The sequence below is a fragment of the Eublepharis macularius genome, chromosome 7 (assembly GCF_028583425.1).
Source record: "Eublepharis macularius isolate TG4126 chromosome 7, MPM_Emac_v1.0, whole genome shotgun sequence".
Taxonomy (NCBI): domain Eukaryota; kingdom Metazoa; phylum Chordata; class Lepidosauria; order Squamata; family Eublepharidae; genus Eublepharis; species Eublepharis macularius.
The window spans coordinates 58401371-58424439 of NC_072796.1; the positions used below are offsets into that span (position 1 = coordinate 58401371).

The 23069-nt window shown below is 40.8% G+C and overlaps 1 protein-coding gene across 1 annotated transcript in view; it reads right to left on the reverse strand.

Moving 5' to 3' along the window:
- The window catches only part of DOK6 (docking protein 6), a 339970-nt gene that overhangs the window by 57857 nt on the left and 259044 nt on the right, over positions 1-23069 (reverse strand). Inside the window, exon 6 of the mRNA XM_054985983.1 lies at positions 2448-2586. Coding sequence (XP_054841958.1) covers positions 2448-2586 — 139 coding nt within the window. The remainder of the gene's footprint in view (positions 1-2447; positions 2587-23069) is intronic.

Consider the following 23069-nt stretch of genomic DNA (forward strand, 5'->3'; position numbering starts at 1 on the left):
TAACATTCAAAAACTAGTGGGAAAACATTTTAATTTTCCAAGTTACTAACTTAAGTTACTAATTTAAGAGTAACAGTTCTCAAGCAGAGAAACTTCAAAGGAAAATTACAACATGAGATTGCTGAAATTGAGTTTATTTGCAAATTTGGAACAATGGATCCTTCAGTGTTGAATCAGGACAGGATTTTTGTCACATTACAGATACTAATTTTCTGCACTTCGCTCTCCTGCTTTATCAAGGTAATTACAACATGTATTATACCTAGCTTCCTGACACTTCAAATTACAATACCCCTCACACCTCTGTCTGGATTATAAAGATTCCTTCCTTTTCCCACTCCTCATATCTTATGAAGGAAGCTTTGTCTCTCAAAAACCCATACCTTGGAAATCTAGATGGTCTTTAAGGTGCTATTGGACCTGGATCTTGCTATTCAAATATATGACTTTATACAACTGAGAACATGATCAGTTATTTAACATTAAGACTCTTGGTTGCCTCAGCCTGACCTAGGAAGAAAGACACATAATTCTAATACGTTGAAAATATTTCCTGAATTTCAACATAAATCTCACTGTCAAAGCTATACTTTGCCACCATTTCACATGCTAGCAAGAGAAGAGTAAACCACATGGACCATCTGTGTATCCGCCATGAGTCTACATAGTTTGCTTCAGCTAAGTGCATATTAAAATACTCAAACTAATTTCAGCACTACAGTTCACAATACCTTTTTGAAGGGGCCTTGGACTTTTTTACTTTCATTCCAACATTTTCAATGACATGCAGAAAAAAACATATAATTGATGAACATATTAAAGCTCAGTGGCAAGAGGACACCAATAAATTTCTACAGGTAGTGGGAAGAAATATTTCTTTGAAATAGAACTCTCCTGGTGAAGAGATTTGAAATGTGCACTTGGCCACATTTTCTTCCCCTATCTATCACAACCCCTTAGATCATCTTCTAAAAGCTGAGAAGAGGAAAATGAAAAGTAATCAGATATAATTTGAAGTATGACATCTTATAGCCATTGTGGGAATATCCACTTCCCCCTAGCGGGATTTTCTTTTAAAAATCCCCCTGTTCTTTTAAAATTAATACACTCAGCTAAAGTTAGTAAGAGAATACATGCCAGTGTGAGGCAGCCATAAAGGCACCACACTTTCTCAATTTACTGCACTATTGAAGGGGCACCTGGTGTACAAATGAAGGTAGCCATAGTAAAAGCCATAGTAAAAGGCAAAGTGATGACAGGAAATTGAACTCAAAGTTCCTCCTAATTGATATAGCTTACTCAAAAATGTGAATAATTTCCTGAATAAACCCCCAAAGAGTCTTGTAGTACATTAATATCTAATACATTGATTGTGGCACTTATAACTCTTTAATGTTTTAGCCTTCATGGTGTCACAGAATTCCACAAAGCAGGAGGACATAGATTGGAATTGTAGCGAGCAGATCTCACTTCAGTATGTCTTTACAGTCATTAGAACCACAGCAAGCCATTTGGACTTGGCCACCTAATATTTCCAGATAACGCTGGACTCTCCCCAGTAAATTTCTGTAGGGGAAAGGAGTTTGATGACATCATGGCCATATAGGATGCAGCTCTCAAACTGAAGAAATTGGCTAACTCAACTTCACAAAATTTCTTACTTTTTTAGGTACCCTGTCAAATTCTGTAAGATTTTTTAATAGCCAGAAATCATTATATCTAATTTTGAATGAGGCCATATAAAGTGTAGATCAAAACATTCATATAAAGGGGTCAGGGACAAACAGGGAGATTTTCTCATATGCCTGGAGGAAGTCCTAGGTTTGCAGAAAAAAATACGAAACTCTAAAAAATACAATGGGAATTAGAAACCCCCAAAATCCATAGAAGCAATGTCTGGTTCTTTAAGAAACATGTACCACTGGGATCTTACAAGACTATCTTGTGAAAGTTTGGTGGCTATTTTGGGGGTTGCTGAGCAACCCACAACAAACATTGCCGGGGGAGAGAGATTAAATCAAGTAAAATATAGGAAGGAAAGTAAAGCTGAAGGGAAGTGGAATACAAATGTTAAAAGGGAAACCTGAGGATAGGCAAGAAGAAAAGAAAAAGGGGGCCAAGGATGAGGAAGGACCAGGGGAGAAAACAGAAAAGGGTAGGTAGGCAGGTAAGAAGGAGGGAGAAAAAGCATTAGGATTTCATCCTAATGCTTTGCTGGTATGTGCAGGTCTTTCATGCACTTAAGTAGGGCTCTCTATATGCTTAAAATATAGACTTTTACGAGAACTTTGATTTAAAATAGCTTATGCCATCATCAATTTTCCAATATCCTGTTAATGCAGTCATGGTGGTAAGTTTCTTAACTGATTCTGCATTTTGATTAATCTCACAATTATTCCTTTCCTAATGCAATGAATGCCTTTATGTTATTAAAGAAAGGTTCTTACCCGTGCTTTCTGTTCCATCTCCATCATCAATCTTTCATGTTGCTCAGCTATTGCCAGTGTTGCAGAATGGACCTTCTGATAGATCATCTCCCCTTCCCTTGTCTGAAAGGTGAACAGCCCTTCTCCAGTGTCACACATCCTAGGATAAGATTTTTTTTAAAAAATAAGTTCTTGCCTTAAAACAACAGCTTGATTTTTAAGTAAGTGTAGCTGTGCTATTCAAAAATTTATATTACTATTGGAATTACCACACCAGCTGGTAGAAGATGTTATTTTGTTAGTGGATAAATGATGACCTCTAAATGGTATAAGGAAAGCAATCTGCACATTCAGGCACTTTTTGTAAGAGATACTTAAAACAATTTTTTGCAGTTTCTGTACTGCACAATGATGTCACACATTACTCACATTCCAAAGTTGATATTTGCCTCCTCTTAGAAATACCAATGCTTTTTTTTCTAGTCCATGTGCTCAAGACAAGAGCCTGGGTGCTATGTTTCTCCATGGTAAAGAACAAGATTGCTTATTCATAATGGCTATTAATTCTTGGAAGAGGAAAATGTGCACCTTTTGAGCTGAATGCCCATGTATTTAGGACTTCAGCTGATCCACTCATTACACCCAGCACCCAAGGCATTCATATTGCTAGCTACTTAATATAGGCGTACAGACAGCTAGGGGTGTGCACCAAGAAAATTTTCATTATTATTTCTGATCCAGATCTTTGTGAAGGGGGATTTTTTTTACCATAATTACTTATAAAAAAATGGCACCCAATTTGCAAAGAACAGTCTTTCCTCTAATCTAAAGATCTCCTAAGTTTTAAGCAGTTTGATTTTACAGACCCTTGAAATAGGTCTCTCTCTGCTGATTTCCAAAATGGTGGCAATCTCGCAAGAGAGCTCCAGGTGGGCAACAGAATTTAAAAAACAACAACACCCTGTCTGCATTTCATTTTACTACTCTTACAGTGACTGACAATTTTTAAAATTTACCTTTTTGCTAAAAATTCCGTTTGCCATGCTTCTTTGTTGTGATCTGTTTATTTAACAAAGTAAGGAAGGAGATGGGCAGCTTTTTCATTATTCCCTAAGGTGGATGTTAGGGGTGGTTGAGGTGGCTGGGGATGCTGTTTTTTTACCCCAACCAAATTGCACCAAAATTGCTATTATTCCCCATGGAACAGAGGTTGTTTTTCAACCAAATGATACCAAAATTTTCAATCAAATGATACCAAAATCTCAGGGGAGTAACTATTGCCTCTCTACTACAGGCCATCCATATTTCAAACAATTTAGACCAAATGTTTCAATTCTACAGCCACTGATTCAGAAGGAAATCCCCACAAAGGAGGGGAGAAAGAGATGACAGTACTCTTCACCTTGTGATTGACTGGAATTAGCCAGTGCTCTGTGCTCCTCCATTGCAAGGATCTGATTGGAAGGAAGAAATGCCATTGTTCAGGAAATCGGCAGTATAAAAAAAAAGCAGCATGTGCTCATGCTGCACGGCTGGTAAACACCAGAACTAAAAAACAAAAAGGATTTTTTAGGGAAAGGAGTTTCATAATTCCCAATCATCTTGGATTTTGTTACCATTCCAAAAAATCAAGGCAATGATTCAAAACAACAAGATTTGTATTTGGGAATCTCATTAGATTGTTGCAAACCCTTTGATAGCAGCAATCCACCAGGGCTGTCCTTACAGCTGAGGCTAGCTCAAAAGTACTAAATAAGGGACAATGAAAAGAAGGACTTAGGTTAAGCCAAGACGAATGAGAGCATCCTGCAGCTTGCTACCATAGCGAACCCCCACCCTTAAACCAAGCAAAGGATTCCTTAATAGGAAAAAAAATTGGTAAATTCAGTTCTATAATATTGAACTGGGAAAAAAACTTCGTTATTCTCTGAATACCGAATTGATTCTCTGGTTTCATATTAGAGAACAAATTCGGAAAAAGTCACTGGGAAACTCAATTTGGTTTTTTTCGTGAGGGGCCTGGGGGGAGGTGGTGGTCATTTTTTGACTGAATTTCATCAAATTTGTGAGGAACTACAAAATTGTAGAGGACTGTCCTCTAAAGACTCCCCAAGTTATAGGGAGATTGGACCCAGGGAGCCACCCTATGGCACCCTCAAAAAGGTGCCCCCAGCTATTCCATTTGTCCTACTATGGGATAAAAGTTCAAGCTGACTCCCAATGCAGAAACACATACAGCAAGGTTGCCTTGGCCAGAGGCATACTCCCAAATGCAAGCTCCACACCAGAAAGTCCAACAGAACCAAACTGACACCCTCCTTCCCAAAACCCCAACATCCCCTGAGCAGGCTGACCAGACATTCTCCATTGTTCTCAATGATAACTTTTACAAGTTATTTCCCAGGGGCACATACACATAGGACAGGGATGCCACAGCTGAAGTGCACTCCCAAATGCAAGTTCATCCCTGGGGAAACCCAACAGAAACAAATTGATATCCTCTCTAAATCACCCAGGGCCCTGGAACAGGCTGACCCGCCAATTTCCATTTTCCCTATGAAGACCAATATCACAGCAGACAATCACCCAAACCAAACTGAAGCAAGGGACAGTCTTGCAACTGGAAGCAAACTGAAGCAAGGGAATGGAATCCCCCCAGAACCAAAGTGAAGGGGACCAACTTCACACCAGAGAATCAACACCATTCCACCCAAACCAAACTGAAGCAGGAGACAGTCTTGCAACTTAGCCCCACAGAACCTGTGTCATTTACAGCAGCCAGGCACTAGGTTCAGTGTGGGAACACCACAGAACAGAATCAAGCAGTACCCAGCCACAAGCACAAGGCAATAGCAAGCAAGCACAGTTGCATAAGATGGATCCACCCACTTGGCCTCAGACTGAAACTTACAGTGAGGTACTTGGGAAACCCAAGTAATCCTCTCTCTGCAGCAGCCTGCACCATCGGCCCTCTCCCACCCCTGCAATGAGGAACATTGTTAACTTTAGAACAACATATTAGAACAATGTATTACATCAGCCATCCCTCCCACCCTTGCAATGAGGAAAGTTATGTTAACATTAGAACAACACATTACATACATTATATTACACAACATCATTCTGTAGCTTCATTTGAGTGTTTCTGTGGGTTTTATTTATTTATTATTTTAGATTTTTATTCTGCCCTCCCCGCAGGTGGGTTTCCCTCTGTGACACATAGTGTGTTGTTCTCTACTTTCCCTAACACCTTTCTCTCACTCTTCCCATCCCAGGGACAAGAGAACAACATTTCTGGGGCCTCTTTTCTCAATTATCTGCAGAAATTTGTGCTTGTGTGGGGTGACGGTTTTGTGGTGTGTGTGGGGTGTGGAGGGGGAAAATTGCAGTGTGCATTTGCTGTGCAAACTGAATCAACTGTCCTCCTGCTGGTTTTCTACCTAACTTTTAAATCTTGGGAAGAAGATTTCACCCCTCGTCACAGATTCCCAGAGGATGCAAGCCACAAGGTGGCTTTTGCTCATTCACTCTGGAAGTAAAAAGGTGGGAGCGGCATGTTGATCTTCTCAACTCTCAACTACTCAACTCTCCAGGAGAACAGGTGAGTGCAATGTGAGCTGACAATGTCGCCTGCATAGAAAAAGATGTACTTGCTCTCTATGCTCATCACAGAAGATGAGAAGAACTAATTTTTCTGTTCCCTGAAACCTACACTAACTGGTAATTAACCTTATCAAACAGTTAAATTACCAACCAACCTAAAGCACCTAACCAAAAATGAGAGTTTTTCTTAAACCTACCTACCTACCTACTCTGAAAGGCTGCTTTAAAAAATTATTTAAGAAAAAAAAATAGAAATAACAGAAAGTGCATATAACCTTATACAAAAAACATTAAGGTGCAGCAAAAAGAATATATAGAATATATAATAATAGATTTACGCTGCATAGGACATATAAGCAAGATATATAACATAACTAAATACCATACTATTCTCTCCCTAAATTAATCTGTTATTTAAAAAAAAAAGAAGTAAACTGAAATACTTCTAGATGGAGTATTCAATAATATATTTTTAGGGGGTTTTGGGCGAGACATTAAACATTTTGTAATCAACATTAGATTCAACCTTAAAATATCTGATATATTAACTTATTGGTTTAACTATTTAGCTTAGCTGTTAGTCTATTTTGATATTAACTTTACATTCTAAATTTAATAGATTGACCTGTTGTATATATAGAAAATTCATCCAATGATACAAAAAGAACATAATAATAATATTGAAGAAAAGAGAAAATTAGTAATTTCTGTGATCTAGTTATATAAGTCAACAATAATTATAAGTGACAGGATATATAAGCTTCAAAATAAATTTTCCCCTCCATCACCACTATAATACTTCTGAATAGGATATCTAGTAACATATTTTTAGAGAGCATTACAAGGTGAAACTTTAAACATTTTATTTTCAACATTTTATTCAACTTGATAATATTTAGACTCTTAACTTGTATATTGATTATATATTCCAAATTTAATACATTTCCTACTATAAATTTAAAAAGTTCACCCAATCATGCACGCCCCACCACAGAAATAAGTATGGTATTGAAGAAGTAAGAGAAAATTCCATAACATAGTCATATAAGTCAACGATAATTGTAAATAACAGAATGTATAAGCTTCAGAATAAATTTCCCCTTCAGTCTATTTGTATTCCTTTTCTTCATGCCTTCTTCTAACTTGTGTGCCTTAAATTGATAACAGTAATTTGGTTAGCCTCCAAAAAGCCATGTGATCATTGGATCATCTCATTAGAAGGGGCCTTCCGGGTCAAAGTCACCTTGGACCTTCACCCAGTCTCGTACTGACCCTCAATATGTGATCTCTAAATCCATATGATCCAAAATTTCTTGTATTCCGCAAAAGCTCAGATTATTGTTTCTGGATTCCATTTTCAAAGTTGCCTTTCTCTGGTTCACTCTTATCATTGGGCTTGCTTGTAGTGGTTGTACTAATTCAATGTTTCCATGTATCTCTCGGAATTCTTTCAGCTTAGATTCTGGAATAGCTTGATTTTTTAATTGTTTCCTGGTTTGTTTTGGCAATCCAGAGAGTAATTCAGATCTTAACTTCTGGCCATCTTCCCTTACTCCAATGAAAAATACTTGCATGGTCTGGTACATTTGTTGCGGTTGAGTTGATGATAGCTTATCTTCCAGGACTAGTTCTTGAACCTCCTCATCAACTTGTTTCATCTGGGTTAAAGTGTTTTTATACTCTTGCTTTAATTCTATAAACAAAATTTCAATTTGACTTGAGAGAGGAAAATTATTTTTTGAGATATTTTATCTATAACATCTTCTGAAGTTAGTTCAACTTTGGCCTTTTTCATAGCTGCAACCATTTTCTTCAATTTAATTCCTTCACCTAAATACCTTCAAAAAGTCTGCCTTAGAATAACGGAGTAATAGAAAATGAAGATCAGTTCATTCTTCAAGCCTGTAGGTGGTGATTATGTAGCAAAAATATCATTCTCAGTTAGCCTGTGACATCAGAGTTCAGACTACAAGTTTGCAAAATATTCAATGTTTAGCCACGTTTTTTCCCCTCTCTCAAAGCCAGCTAATACATCAAAAAGTTATAAAGCAACAGTTCTAATTCAACAATGTATATTAAGAAAATTAGCTGATAGATGAATTTTGATTAAAGAATGGTCTTTATAGCTATAACTTTAAATCCTTCCTTGTAGGTAATTTATAATCCAAAGTTAGTCCAATAACTGGCTGAGTTCCCAGGTACAATTAAAATAGTTCCATAATTATCTGTTCAAATGCCGAGGCAAAACAGTAAACATTCTTCATAGTGAGTTAAACATAATACTTTTAAGGTCAGCATCCCAATTATTTTTAATCTCAAAGACGAAATGTAAATAATTGCTTCTTACTTTTGTAGAGAGGTGCAGATTTTTTAAACAAGCGTCCTTCATCCAGACAGTAAAAATAAAGCACAGTTCACAGGGTTTTTTTAGAGAAGGGGGAAAAAGGAGAAAAGAAAAAGAAAAAAGGTCCTAGCACGGTCAGAAAAACATCTTTATATTTAGAAATGATCCAGGCAGACTTATCTGGCTTCTGCCACTGGCTCTGCTCCTGCTGGATGTTGTCGTGTCTTTGGAGCTCCAGGGGCTCTTCAGTTCTCTTGTTAGAAAGAGTTAAATAACTCCCCAGATGAAACTGGCACACACCGCTTGATGTGTCTCTCATCAGTAAGGGACAGGTTTCAGGTTGTTTTTGCTACCCTTCCTGGCTATACAGCCCAGGACATGGAACCAGCACAGGAGCTCACCTAGTCAGTGAGCTTCTAGTCAGCCACCACATTATGAGTGTAAACCTGGAGATGGGACACACAGCTCTTTTTAAAATGCCCTATTTAGGTATGCAGTAACACTACACTAGCAAACAGTTTAATTCCTCCTCAGGAATCAGGCTACCCCCTGGCCTGAACCCCAATCTACAGGTAAGCCTATGACAAGAACTAACATGCCTGGCCCGGCTCCAAGGGAACCAAAGGTGGGCAGGGAAATTCTAGTTAAATATCACTAATGTTTTATCACTAATGTTCTAGTTAAATATCACTAATCCTGTTTTATCTATAGAATTTGGCTAGAACTTAAACTCTTCTTAATTCCTACACAAGCCTATTAAAGGTGGAAAAAAACTTCTCTTTGGTCCCTTAAAGCTACCAATTAAGTTTTGCTTTACAAGACCTACAACTAGCCTATCTTAAAAATACTTTCTAAAAGTTCACACTTCACAATCCTCTTAGGATACCCAAAAAGTACACCCAAACACCACTAGGCAATTTAAGCTAAACTGAACCAAGAACCCCAGTAAACACCCCACCCCAGAAGAACAACAACCCTGAACCAACAGCAATTGAACACCAAACCAAACTTAAGACAACAGAAAACAGAACCCAGTGAAAAAGCATCAAGCAAAAACATTATAAAGAAACAGCACCCCAAGCTCCAACAACAAGGGAAAACAGACCACCCCCTTCACAAGAACAACTAGCAAAAACAGATGAATTTGTGAACTGTCCTTGCAAAGCAGTTTTAAAAAGGCCCTCTCCTACTAGAGAATCCTATGGGCCAGAGAACTGGCCATTCATTCTCCCTCCCTTCTGCCTTTGCTTCACTCCTCTCCCCCTTCTCACCATCCCATCTAGCAAAAAAAAAAAAGGGAAACAGTGTTTCTTTGCTGTTCCTTATTAAAGGAACAGCAAAGGAACATCCTCGCTGCTATTACTGAAGTTTACTGAATTAACCCAAATTAATTTGGTAAACTTGAGTTTGGTAATACCGAATTTTACTGAATTAGGTAAAATTAGGTATTTTAAAAGGAATACTGGACCTGATTTGCATATCCCTATCCCTTAGTGCCTGGTTAGTGTACAAGTAGCAGAACATACCTTTTTGTGGTTTATCAGCTTGATAAAGGTAAAGGTAGTCCCCTGTGCAAGCATCGAGTCATTACTGACCCATGGGGGGATGTTGCATCATGACATTTTCTTGGTAGACTTTTTACGGGGTGGTTGCCATTGCCTTCCCCAGTCATCTACACTTTACCCCCAGGAAACTGGGTACTCATTTTACCAACCTCAGAAGGATGGAAGGCTGAGTCAACCTTGAGCCGGCTACTTGAACCCAGCTTCCGTCAGGATTGAACTCAGATCATGAGCAAAGCTTGGGCTGCAGTACTGCTGCTTACCACTCTGCACCATGGGGCTCCGTTAAATAGTTAACAGCTTGATGTGAGAATATATTGGGTTGCTCTGACTATCTTACTCTATTGCCTGTGGTGTAAACTATTACATATACTGTTTTAGAGTTAGGATATCCTATGACACTTAGGAGGTAATGTACTCCCCTAATTTCTATGTTCTTGCCAAGCTAAACTGTGTCAGCTTCTATACCTAATCCTTTCCTCCCTACTATCATACAGCTCCCAATTAAGGCCTACCTATGTGTGATGCTCTAATAATGTTCCTAACCTGTTAACTTTTTGGGGCTGCTTCTTTGTTTGCAAACAGCTTTCTAGAGTTAGCACAGATTTGGCACAGGCAACCGCATGGACACAATTTATTAAGAATATCTCAGAAATATGTTCCATTGGGATTTATTGTAAAACACTTCTGCACTCTTCTGCTGCTCCCAGTTTCAGTGAAGATTATGCAAGGTATGTTCTATCCTTTTATGTCAAGTCAACTAGCTCCCTATATGGAAAAGTTCCAACTGATTTCAACACAAATTATATTATTTTTATAATGCTGCCATGACAGGAGAAGCCAGAGGAACATAAATAAAGACACAATGCTCAGCACTGATGCTGTACTGGTAGGGTGGGACAGTAAATAAAGAAAAGGTTAAAGCATATAAAAGTTCACAACAAAAGCCTGTAAAGGTTAACAAGCAAAGATGAGTTTGATGTTAACAGACATTGAGTGGAAAATGTAATTAATCAAACCAGTACATCTTGACAGTAGACAAACCATAAAGGTAAACAAAGGCTGTAGGCAAAAGAAAAGCCCCAAACAACAGTGATGCCATGAAAATAAAGATTAATATGAAGGACAAGAGCTAAATAAAGGACAGCAAGAAAGAAGACGCAGATATACCAGTTAACATTAAGATTATTCTAAAAGTACTGCTGTTGATTTGTCACCTATGTGCTATGTCAGACTGCGTTGTGGCTAATGAATCACACCAGACACTTTTTTGGGTTAGAAATGGCCACAACTTTATTGATTACAGCTGGATGGAGCATTGGCCTGGAATCTGGGCATGGATCCCCGTTGGCATCGGAGGCCTGGCTGCTGACCAATGCATCACCCGCCAGCCTCCCGCTGGCACATCTCGGCACATGTTTTTCCGTTGCCAGTGACCCTTGCTTCCAGATCCATCGGGGTGAGCAGTCCCGAAGGCCCACTCACCCTGTTGGGATCCAGCCCAATGCCTCAAAACTGCCAACACATAAAGTTGTGACAGTACCTCCCAATAGTCCTGAATCAGCGGAGGGTGGGAGGGTGACAAGCTGCTCCTGCGGATGCTCAGGTGTTTTGGTGCTGACCATGCAGCTGGACCAGCACAGGATGGACGCTCCTCCTTCAGGTAACCCCGCCTCCACTGCATCCTGCACCCAGTGCCAACCCCAGCTAGCCGGTAAGTCGTCAGCTTCCTTTTGTCACCTATGTGCTATGTCAGACTTCCTTTTAACCCAGAGCCATTAGAGCAAATGCTAGCAGTGGTTACTTACATCACTAAGAGAACCTGTAGGTCACTCACAACAACCAGGGAACACCTCATTTCACTGAATACTTACACTGGACAAAGAGTAAAGTGGTCTCAGGTTATTATTGCCTTGAGACAGTGCTGGTTTACATCAACAGACATGATGAATATGCTAACTGGAAGTTAAATCTGGGTGGAAGGAGGGTCAAGAAAATAATGACTATGGCTCAGTTCAGGACTGAGAAAAGATATACTTCAAAGATATGGTTTATTAGTTAATGGTCAACAAATAATATGTATGCTGAATTCGTAGTAATTATTTTTATCATTTTCATGATTACAGATGGAAAAACAATGTATATACGTGAAGTTAATGGATCTATCTGAGATTTTATGGGAATAAGTGTTTTATCTCTATAAGAAAATCAATTAGTTAAGAGTGAGAACCCAATTAATTGGGACAGTTAGGTAATGTTATGTTATGATTATAACATAGTCTTTTAAACATACAAATATGACAGATATGTATCAAAATTTTGCTTCTTTGATATCGAGGCTCATCCTTCTTGAGTCCCTGTAAGTGTGGCTAAGCAGGATTTCGGATTCATGCAAAAAGAACTGTTGGTATTTCTATTGTTATTTCTATTGTTAACATTCTAAACAGTATGCAGTTGCTGTTGGGAGTCATTGAATGTGTCCTGAGGTAAAACACACCTCCCAGTCTTCCCTTCTAGAGTTGCCAATCTCCCTGTGGGGCCTTGTTTTCCTGTGTGTCTGGCAGGCTCCTGCCTGCTCGCACCCCCCTCCCTGATTGGTCAGCTGTGGAACTCTGTGTTCTGAGGTAAAAATCAGGTAAAGGAAACTGCAGACTGTTGAAGGAAGACAGTACAAGACTCCTAAATAGGGATTTTATATAAAAGTTAGTATGGCAACTGAATTTTTAAATGTTCATGGGGAGATGGCGCATGACCTTTCTAGGGGCCATTTCAATGTGAACTTCTCATATGAACCTGCTGAAGTGCCCACCACACCACCCTTCCCTCAGTCCAACTCCACTTCACACCTCTCACAGCCATCACCTCTTACTGCCCCCAAGAAGCCTCCTGGCAGACGTCATGCAAGATACACCGACACTAAAAGGAGGAAGCAACTTAGAGATGTGGCAAAGAAATATGCGCATCCTACTCTTGCGGTGCATTGAGCAGAAGTGGCCAAGTACCAGCAAGATCACCCCAAAGTGCACAGAGCTGCAGAGTCTCTCTATGAGCAAAGCAATCCTGGAAGACAAGTAGAGAAGTGCTCACTTCCATGGAAGGTCAAGGCTCATTCAGGCATGGCATATGATCCTTCGCTATCTTCAAGCTGCCTCTTAACTAGAGATGGGCATGAACAGCAATACAAAAAAATAAAGCCACGAACTGCCCAATCTGCTGTTTGCAAACAAGCTGTTTGTGAGGCCCCATTCTAAATGAACAGGTGGTCATTGCAAGCCTTGTTCATTGCTGTTCGTTGCTGTTCATCAAGCCAGACAGTCTGGCACCTGCAATCAATTCCCTTGGCAACTTAGGCAGGGATTGTCTGAACTCTGTCTGAACTCCTACTGTTGCCCTGGAAACCTCAATCTAAACCCAATTTAGCTTGATAGGCAGGTCTTCCTTTCAAGTGTGGAGCTACAAATTTGTTACAACAAGGGAGCAAAGAGCAGGGGGGAAGGGGGCTCCCAGCTCTGACTTTGCAGACAGTGGAGAGACAGTTGCTGTTGGCATTTTGATAGAGTGCATTGGAGCTTGAATTTTCTTTGCATGTGGTGGGATAGGGATCTACCCCTTCAAGTTCCAGGGCTGCTGCCAGGCTCTGGGCCAGGCTATTATTTGTTTTTGGTACCTTTCCTAGTGCCTGCTCAGGCCAGGTTTCTGGGAGTGGTGCAGTAGGGATCTTGACTTGGATGATGGCTGGAGGAGAGCCTGCTAGCCCCCATGAACATCCCACCATGAACATGTTCATGAACAGGGCCATGTTCATGGTTGTTCGTGAGTCCCTGTTCATGGATGGCAATGAACAACGAATATCATGTTTGTTTGTTTTTCTGTTCGTGCCCATCTCTACTCTTAACCTCATCCATGAAGAAATGCCCCTGTTCAGCATCTTAAAACAAAGCACATGGCCCAAGTGCTGCGGAACTGTAAGCTCATTGTTTGGGATGAGAGCACCATGGCGCACAATGGGTGTTTTGAGACACTAAGCATAACCCTCAAAGATGTCAGGGACAACAAGAGAGTGATGGGGGGAGTCACCGTGCTGCTGGCTGGAGACTTCGGGCAGAATCTGCCAGTAGTCTCAAGGGGAACTCCAGCTGACAAGGTTACCATATGTGTCAAGTGTCATATCTGTGACCCCATCAGGAAACTCTCACTAAGAAAGAACTTGAGGGTCCACTTGAGAGGCAAGATGTCTGCTGGGGAATTCTCTGAACTCCTACTAAAAATAGGGGATGGAGAGTATCCTGAGTCCAAGGGAAAGGTGATCATCCCTGCAGGCCTGGGCACAGTAGTGATGACCCTAGCAGACCTAACAGCCATGATATACCCTGATATCGCCATGGACTAGCTGTGCAAGTGTGCCATTCTGACCCCCAAGAATGACACGGCTGCCATCATTAATGAAACACAACTTAACTCCCTAGAAGTGGCAGAAATGGAGTATAGCTCTGTGGACTCAGTGGTGCAAATGAATAACGCAGTCCACTACCCCATGGACTTCCTCAACATGCTCAACCCTCCTGACTTCCCAGCCCACAAGCTTCTCAAAGTGGGGGCTGCAGTGATGCTGCTCCAGAACCTCAGCCCACCCAAACTCTGCAATGGCACCAGACTGCGAGTGAAAACCCTCCACAGGAATGTCATCGAGGCCACATCGTTCATCGGCAGTGCTCGGGGGGAGTCGGTGTTCATACCATGCATACCACTCATACCATCAGATAACCTCGTCGATTTCAAGAGAGAGCAGTTCTTCCTCAAGGTCTGCTTTGTTATGACGATCAACAAGTCCCAGGGGCAGTCACTGAAGGTGGCAGGAATTGACTTGAGGGAGGACTGCTTCTCACATAGGCAGTTCTACATGGCCTGCTCCAGAATGAGCTCACCCAGCAACCTGGTGATCCTAGCACCTGAGGGGAAAACCACCAATGCGGTCTACGAAGAGGTCTTTCAGTAGAAAAAAACCAGTTGTATGTATTTTTCACTTTATTTCTTGCACTACAATCTTTTCCTTTTAAAATCTCTTCGATAAATATTACATTTTGAAATTCACTTCATCAGTTTTCGGCATCAACACGCTTTACTTTATTCAAACACCTTTGTGAAACTCGGGTATTATGATATTATACTACAAAACCAACTAAAACCCCCCCCACAAACCAAAAAATGTTTCATACCCATAAGTATTATAACTTAAAGTAGTTAAATACCATAGCGAAGCATGGGTATCAAGCTAGTATATATATAAAGACAAGTGTCCTGACTGACTTATCAACACCCAGCCCAAACCCCTGGACCTAGAAACACGAAATTTTGGGAGAATATTCATTTTGTGATGTAGAGGCTTACTAAGAAGGGATTTTAAGAAATTCGCCCCCTAATAATAAATTATACCATTCTGAGTTCCCTCCCCTCCCCAAACCCCACTCTTTCCAGGCTCCAACCCCAAAATCTCCAGTAATTTCCCAACCTGGACCTGCCAACCCTACTGTGGGACCTGGCTGCTTTATTACCCTATTAATTGACATGATCCCTGGTCATATAATTACCAATAAATCAAGGCTACATTGTTTTTTATCTGATAAAAATGTCGTGATTACAAGACAAGTTGTTAAATTCTGTGCTTTAATTCTTAAACTATGGAAGTTGCATTTTAAAAGTTCTTAAACTGACTTTTTAAATCTTTTAATTATATTTTTCCTTTGTATGATTTGTATGCTGGTCTTATGACTGTAATAAACTATGGCCCCTTTCACATTCACGTTTAAAACCAATGGATTTGAGCTTTCGCCCCTATCAGCCTGGCAGCGGCTTTGCACTGCCCCTTTTTACACTCTCCACTCCTAATTCAGTCTCACGTTCTTTGCTGAATTTTATACTCCAGATCAGGCACTTGTTCTGCTGTGAGGTTTGTGGGCTACTGAATACATGTCACTTTTTGAGCATGCGTGGTAACGCTAAGAAACCCCGCCCCCCTCTGTGTTTCCATTTCAAACCCAAATTGTTGAATGTAGTGACAAGTTTTGTTGTGAAATGGTTACAGCTTTAGCATTTTTACTGGCAAGGAAGACAGCACAAGAGCAGCTACAGTGAACTTAACACCAACTCATGCTTTCACCCCCACTGCCAGCTCAATTCATGGAATGATGTCCGACTTCCTCCCCCCCTGCTTTTTTTACTGTTCTTTGCAATCAGAGAAGGAAGCAAGTTCAGGAAAGACTACAGGACTGAAATGTGTGTGTGTGTGTGTGTGTGTGTGTGTGGGAGGGAGGGAGGGAGGGAGGGAGGGGGAGCAACTCAATTCAGCCAGGTCTGAACTGCATGCTTGTAAGAAAATAGTCTTGGTTTGTGGTGGAGAAAGCTCCCTTCTCCACGAAGCCGCTGTTCTGCTTGCTTTGTGTATTCGCACAACCACTCATCACAGGGGACTGTTAAATGCCCACAATTCTGTTTTAAAGTGCTTAATGTATGGGGAGCTGAGGGGGGATGGGGGAAGAGCCCGACCCAGCTCTGCTCACCCAGTAAGGAAGCGGACGAGGTGAGCAAAGGGCACGGCTGAGCTGCTGCTTGCTCCTGCCCACCCTGGCTCCACTCGTTGGCACCACGTGCAGTGCATAGCTGAAGCCTACCCCACTCGCTCCGCGGCTGCCTGCCTCTCCAAGCCCCAGTTCCTCGGGAATGCAGGATGGACAGACCCATGGAGTTTCCCGCCTCCTTTATGCTCTGTGCCCATTCCCCCCCCCCCCAGGACAGGACAGGCCAGACGGAGGATGCTGCACTCCACCACACACTGCCACCAAATGTCCTTTGGGGAAAAAAAAGGCAAAATAAGTGTTAAGGGAGCTGATGAGGGTGGGTGAGGTTAAATCTGCTCTGGCCAATCCATTTACAATAGGGAAGAGGGGGTTGAGAGAGGCGAGCCATTTGCACATGCATACACTGGACCAAGAGCAAGTCGGCAGCTGAAACAAAAAAAAAATTCGCTGCTTGTCCATAGCCAGATACCGTGGGGAAAACCTAACATAGCTTGGAGCTGTGTTACATGACTAGCTTGGAAGTGTAAAAGGCAGACAAACATGGGATGTTTACTTGCAAGGAAGACAGCACAAGAGCAGCTACAGGTAATGAACATGCTATAAAGACTGAGTGCGAAAACACCTGATGATGATGATGGCAGACAACTTGATTATTGCTTTTCTGCTGAAATTGGATGCTTTGACTGTTATTTTTTCCTCAGTTTATATCCTCCCATTCACATCTACCATAATGATACAGAGATAGATCTATTTGAGAAAAATAGTTGATGATCTGCATGCCCGATTTCCAGGAATTTCTTTAGTATTAGTGATTTCAATGCAAAGATATGCAGTGACGATGACACTCTTCTCTTTAAGTTATTCGGTCCCAACAGCAGCAAATTTCTTAGTCCTGCTTGGCATAATAGAAGATCTAAAGATTCCATAATAAATATCACAGGCCTAGAGCCAGCCAGATTTGCAATTCAGAGAAATCCTACAGAATGGCTACTCAGAGGCTGACAAAGCTGGTGACTTCACTTATGTGGGCCCCAGAGCTGCTAATGGAACAACTCGCAACTAGAAAGTTTACCAAGGATTTACTTTGTGCTAGACAAAGATCAAAAGTCCCATGGGAAAAATAGGTTTCACCTCAACTAATAAGCAATCCAAGAGTAAAACCAGAATATTCTGATTTTGATAATAATGAAGTTTTGTTTTTGTTTTTACTTGCTGGAACTCAGACTGAGTAATACTTCCTTCGCCCCCATAATTTCTGTTAATAGCATCTTTGAAAATTCATTCTTTTCCTCCCTGAATGCCCTTCTTCACTGAAAATAGCTTTAACCATAGTTAGTGTACTGAAGCAGGGCTGGAGCTAGGGTTGCCAGCTTCCGGTTGGTGGCTGGAGATCTCCCAGAATTACAACTGATCTCTAGGTGACAGAGATCAGTTCACCTGGAGAAAATGGCTGCTTTGGAGGATGGACTTCATGGCATTATACCATTCCGAGGCCCCTCCCCTCCCCAAACTCCACCCTCTCCAGGCTCCACCCCCACAAGTCTCCAGGAATTTCCCAGCCTGGACCTGGAGCAGTAAAAATAATATCCCATTACTTTTCTATTCTCCTTAATCCATTTGTTGACTATATTTTAAATCCTGACTATACTTAAACAACACTGTGTTTCTAAGACTATGTATTTTAAAAAGCTGTAAGGTTATTTTTTGGTGAAGTCATTCTTTAGAAAGCTTAGTTTGGTTGAGTAAGAAAACTGGCACCTTGATATTAAACACATTACTTCTAATATAGAGTTCCATGTGTGCTCCAAGTTATACATTGACATTCCTAGACAAGATTAACCCACAGTACTGAAAACTGTATTTTTTGCAAAAGGATGTGTAAAAGGATCATCCTTTCCACTGAACAAAGCATGGGGAACCATTGTATGTGGATATCCCATTGACTTCCTCATACAATTAACCCTTCGTTAAAGGTTTTCATTCCCTTCATGTGTATCAAGAAGTAACCCAAGTGACACAGTCTTTCAGAAAATCTTATTTTCATTTTCTTTTCAGGCGCAAAGCAGAGAACAACATAAACATACCACAGACTCTTTTTGGAGATAGGTTTAGAATATAAACAGATCAAAAATTAAACTACAGTTAATCAAAGGTTTCATTAGATGGCTGTTGGCCAAGATGAACTGAGATTTCCTAATAAGGTAGAGAGCAGATGCTAACTCTTAATTTCCCTCTTGGCTAAGGTGAAAACTATGCCTACTTGGCAAGAATCCAACTGACTATAGAGACCAACCTCCCTCAGGACAAGTAACCAAGCACATAACACAGTAACAAGATATGGACAATGTCTTGTAGAATTCAGATTTTTATTTATTTATATTTTATACCCCACTTTTTGCCACAAAGGGGGCCTAAAGCAATTTAGAATATTCTTCTCCTTTCCTTCATATTATCCTCACAACAACTCTGTGCCATATGCTAGGATGAAAGAGTGACTATCCCAAAGTCACCTAATAGGTGACTTTATTTTCTTTTACATGATTATTCTTTCTCAAACAGGAGTGTCTAACTCCCAAGCTATGGGCCACATCTCTCGTGCTTCCCATAATGAAGGAAACATATATGCACTGCTGGCCTAAGCGGCACCACTTGTTAAAACAGCTGTGCATGAACTGCTGCTTCTAAATGGCTAGTAGGCTGACCTTTAGTTTTCCCAGAGCTAGGAAGAGGAGGAAAAAACTTGACCATTCTTTTAATACTGGAAAACCTGAGAAATAGTTGGCTGTTCAAGCTTAGTGGTGGCAAATTAGGCGTAGGCTACTCTGCTCTCTAAAGTCTTGTTTATGGGAGCACTGCAGATTTCATTCTACACAGGAAATCCAAAAGTTTTGTGTCACTCCTGTTTGGCCATCTCAGTTTTCCTAGATAGCCTTTCCAAGGGCATGCCTTGCGTTAGAGCTTGCAACATTGAGGGATATCCCAATGTAGAAACATCTCAGTAGCTGTGCTGCTTCCTTGAGCAAATATGCTTTCTGGGCTTCCAAACTGATGTCTAAATTCTTTTGCTGAAAGTAGCTGTGTTAATTATGCTAATTCCCAGATTGACTGGGGAGACAGATGTTACATGCTTATGAAGAAATCAAAATGGTCCAAGCCCACTATCTTCCAACATTAAATTTACCTTAAAAACACAGCACATTTGTAATAAAATGTGAGCATACCAAGGAGGGCCTTTTTGAGAACCATTAGGTGTTCATTAAGAAGCCCTATTAAACTTATCTACATCACATGCTGCAATGAATAATAACATAAACAAACAAAAGCAGGCTGGTGAAGCTAATTATCTATACAGTTTTAATGATGCGTCCACCTTTTTGAGAGATGCAAGCAATAGAGCAAGCTAAAATGTTGCCAGATAATTAATCCTCCAGATTTATAAAACCTGGTGCAATGCAATGAATTATACATACGATTTAGCACACCTTTAAGCCTATTGTACTTCTGCTTCACAGGGAAAATCAGTGTGTATGTGTGCGTGTATGTGTGTAAGTAAAAGACATAAATTTGTCAGAGATATACAGCATCCTATTTTATAGTGTAAGACAAATTTTGATTTATAAACCAACAGGTGACTTGTAAAGGAACAGAAAATGAGGTTAGAGTACTTAAATATGATTGTTGCTGGTATCCGAATGATAGCTTCAAGCAACTGGTTCCATTGTATGGTGATCAAAAATATCCAAATGCAATGTTAAAAAATGTGATCTGAGTCCACGCATTGTAGATTAACTTATTTGTTTAGTCAGGACAGGTGATGGGGTTTTTTTCATGGATTAATTTATGTTCAGAAGTGGGTTCACTCACAATAAAACAAGGTAGACAGAAGAATTTGAAGCCAATGACTGGCAAATAATTTGTCGGTAACATTCTCATCCAAATGGTAAACTCTGGATGAAGCTATTAAATGCATATAGTGAAGCTGCTTGGACTAGACACTGATTTCAGTTGAATTGAAGATTTGCTCTCTACTATGGCGACATAGAAATGGCATATTCAGCTTTCCAGGGAGAAAAGAGTTGTGGCTATCTTTCCCCATCAACATTTATTCTCTTATTCCCGTTATCTGTTCTGGCTTTGTTAGGATAAAAATATTTTCAACAGAAAAGACTGTACATGGTATTCTGGTCCCATCACTAGCCATTTGATATTTAGAGGTAACTAGGTGATATCATACATTTTCTGTAGATTAGAATGGAATTTTAAAACTGCCTTAGATATTATAGTTACTATAATATTAAATCACAGCAGATGTTTAACTTCCACATGTGGAAACCTCAAATACTGTACTAAGCCATAAGCTGATGTCCACACATTGCTCTATTCTCTCTAATGTCAACTATTTGCCATCATCCTAAAACAGTGGGGTCTTAAATAGGACAGCACTACTGATATGTAGGCATATATGTTAATACAAGCTTCAACACATTCAGCTCTCAGAGAAACATAATTAGAACGGGTATCAATATGGTTGTTTACTTCCCTGGTGCTTAGGGCTTATGAACTATACCAGAGTTTCCCAATCTGTGGGTCAGGACCCAAAGATAGGTCACTTATGAAAGTGTGTCACAAGCCAGCCATCCCTAATGGCGGATACTGCCCTTTGCATCCTTCTCCTTTTCTCCTGTTTTTTCCATTGGCAGCTTCTCACGTTCGCACCTTGCCCTTTACAACGATAATGAGAGAGAAAAAGCTGTCTGGCAACCAGTAACTTTATAATAGTAGCTGGAAGAATGGGGGGAAAGGCTGGAGAGAAAGTGGAAGCTGTTCAGTTTATGGAAAAGCAAGAGGAGGAGGTATATGTGAGCATAATCTCTGTCTTGGTGTGTTCCTTCAGCACCTCAACCTCTTGCCTAGCTCCCTGAAGTGCCTCACTGCCCTTTACCTGCTGGGGGAGATGTAGTGTACTGAGCAGCTTGCTATCGATCTCTTTGCTAACATCTGCCATATTCCTGTATCTCCTCAACCCAATGCCCCTCCCCCAAGACCATATCAATCAGTTTCACTTTACACATTATATTCTTTATGTGTGTCTTCCAGCTCCTTTAGTGCATTGGAACCTCTTGCAATCCACATAGCAACCGAACTCCGACAAGGGGAGAGTATCAGGGAGAGAGGTCAGTATGGTTGTTGTACAATGATATGGAACTTGTGAAACTGGGCACATTTTGTTCATTGCACCTTCTGTTCTCATTGTTTTTGTGTCAACCAAGACAGAAACTTACATCTTCAGGAATTTACTTATGCGCAAGTCCTAGAAGAAGCTCTCAACATTTCTTTCTTAACTTTTTCATAAGATTAAGAACCATTCTTCTAATGACATACATTCACACATCGCTATGACAGCAATCTCCAAAAGGTTGCTCATGGGCTGCCTGTAGGTGCTCACTGCTGCAGAGTAGCTAGAAGACCCAGGAAAGATTGCAAAAAAAATATGCTATAGGCTTTTTTAAAAATGCTTTTATTTCATAGGATTTTTCTGGGGTCTGCTTAGGGCTAGAATGGCCATTAAGGCCGCCAGGAAAAGTTCCAGTGTGTAAATGGCTGGGGGGGGGGTAAATTCCTCCACCAGAGCCATCCTAGTCCTGAAAGAGGTGGGATAATAATAACATTTGATTTATATACCACCCTTCAGGATAACTTAACACCCACTCAGAGCAGTTTACAAAGTATATTATTATTATCCCCACAACAAAACACCCTGTGAGGTGGGTGGGGCTGAGAGAGCTCCAGAGAGCCATGACTAGCCCAAGGTCACCCAGCTGGCTTCAAGTGGAGAAGTGAGGAATCAAACCTGGTTCTCCAGATTAGAGTCACACGCTCTTAACTACTACACCAAACTGGCTCTTATGCAGGGTGGCCCTGAATGAGATGGTGAGAGCAACCAGAAGTGGGCAGCTCCTGTCATGCACAAGGTTGACATAAGTCAGTAGCCCCATCTTGCACAAGGTGGGTGTGAACCAGTGGGCATGAGTTGCTGCTGGCAGCCCTTGCCATGTACAAGAGAAAATACAATACAGGAGGGACAAAATATAGTAGTTTCAAAGAACAAAGTTTTTTAACCTCTTATATCCATTTAGCTATACATTACTCTCTAAAACCAAACATTCTCATATCAGCTCATGAACAGTTATATCACATGAAACTATAACAAAAATTTCTCTGTGAATCCAGATGACGTCCCCAAGTGGAGGACATAGGGGTGTGATGGCAAAGGTAAGTCTTTGGCAGTGGAATATTTGTTGTGCGTATTTTCTTCCTTTTTATAGATTGTCTTGAGACGCTCCAGCTCACGAGGATGGAAAGCACAGTCCCAAGTATAGCCCGGAACCAAGGCCGGCAATTTCCTAAAGTTCTTCGTCCAAACAGACTTCCTCAGGGGCAAGAAACCTTGTTGAGTTTCATTGCTAACACGCCAAGAGCAACACCCAATGCGACGTGGAAAAATCCTACGTGTAAGGGAGCTGCTCCCGGCGCCCCCTCCCTGGCGGCGCCCGGGGGC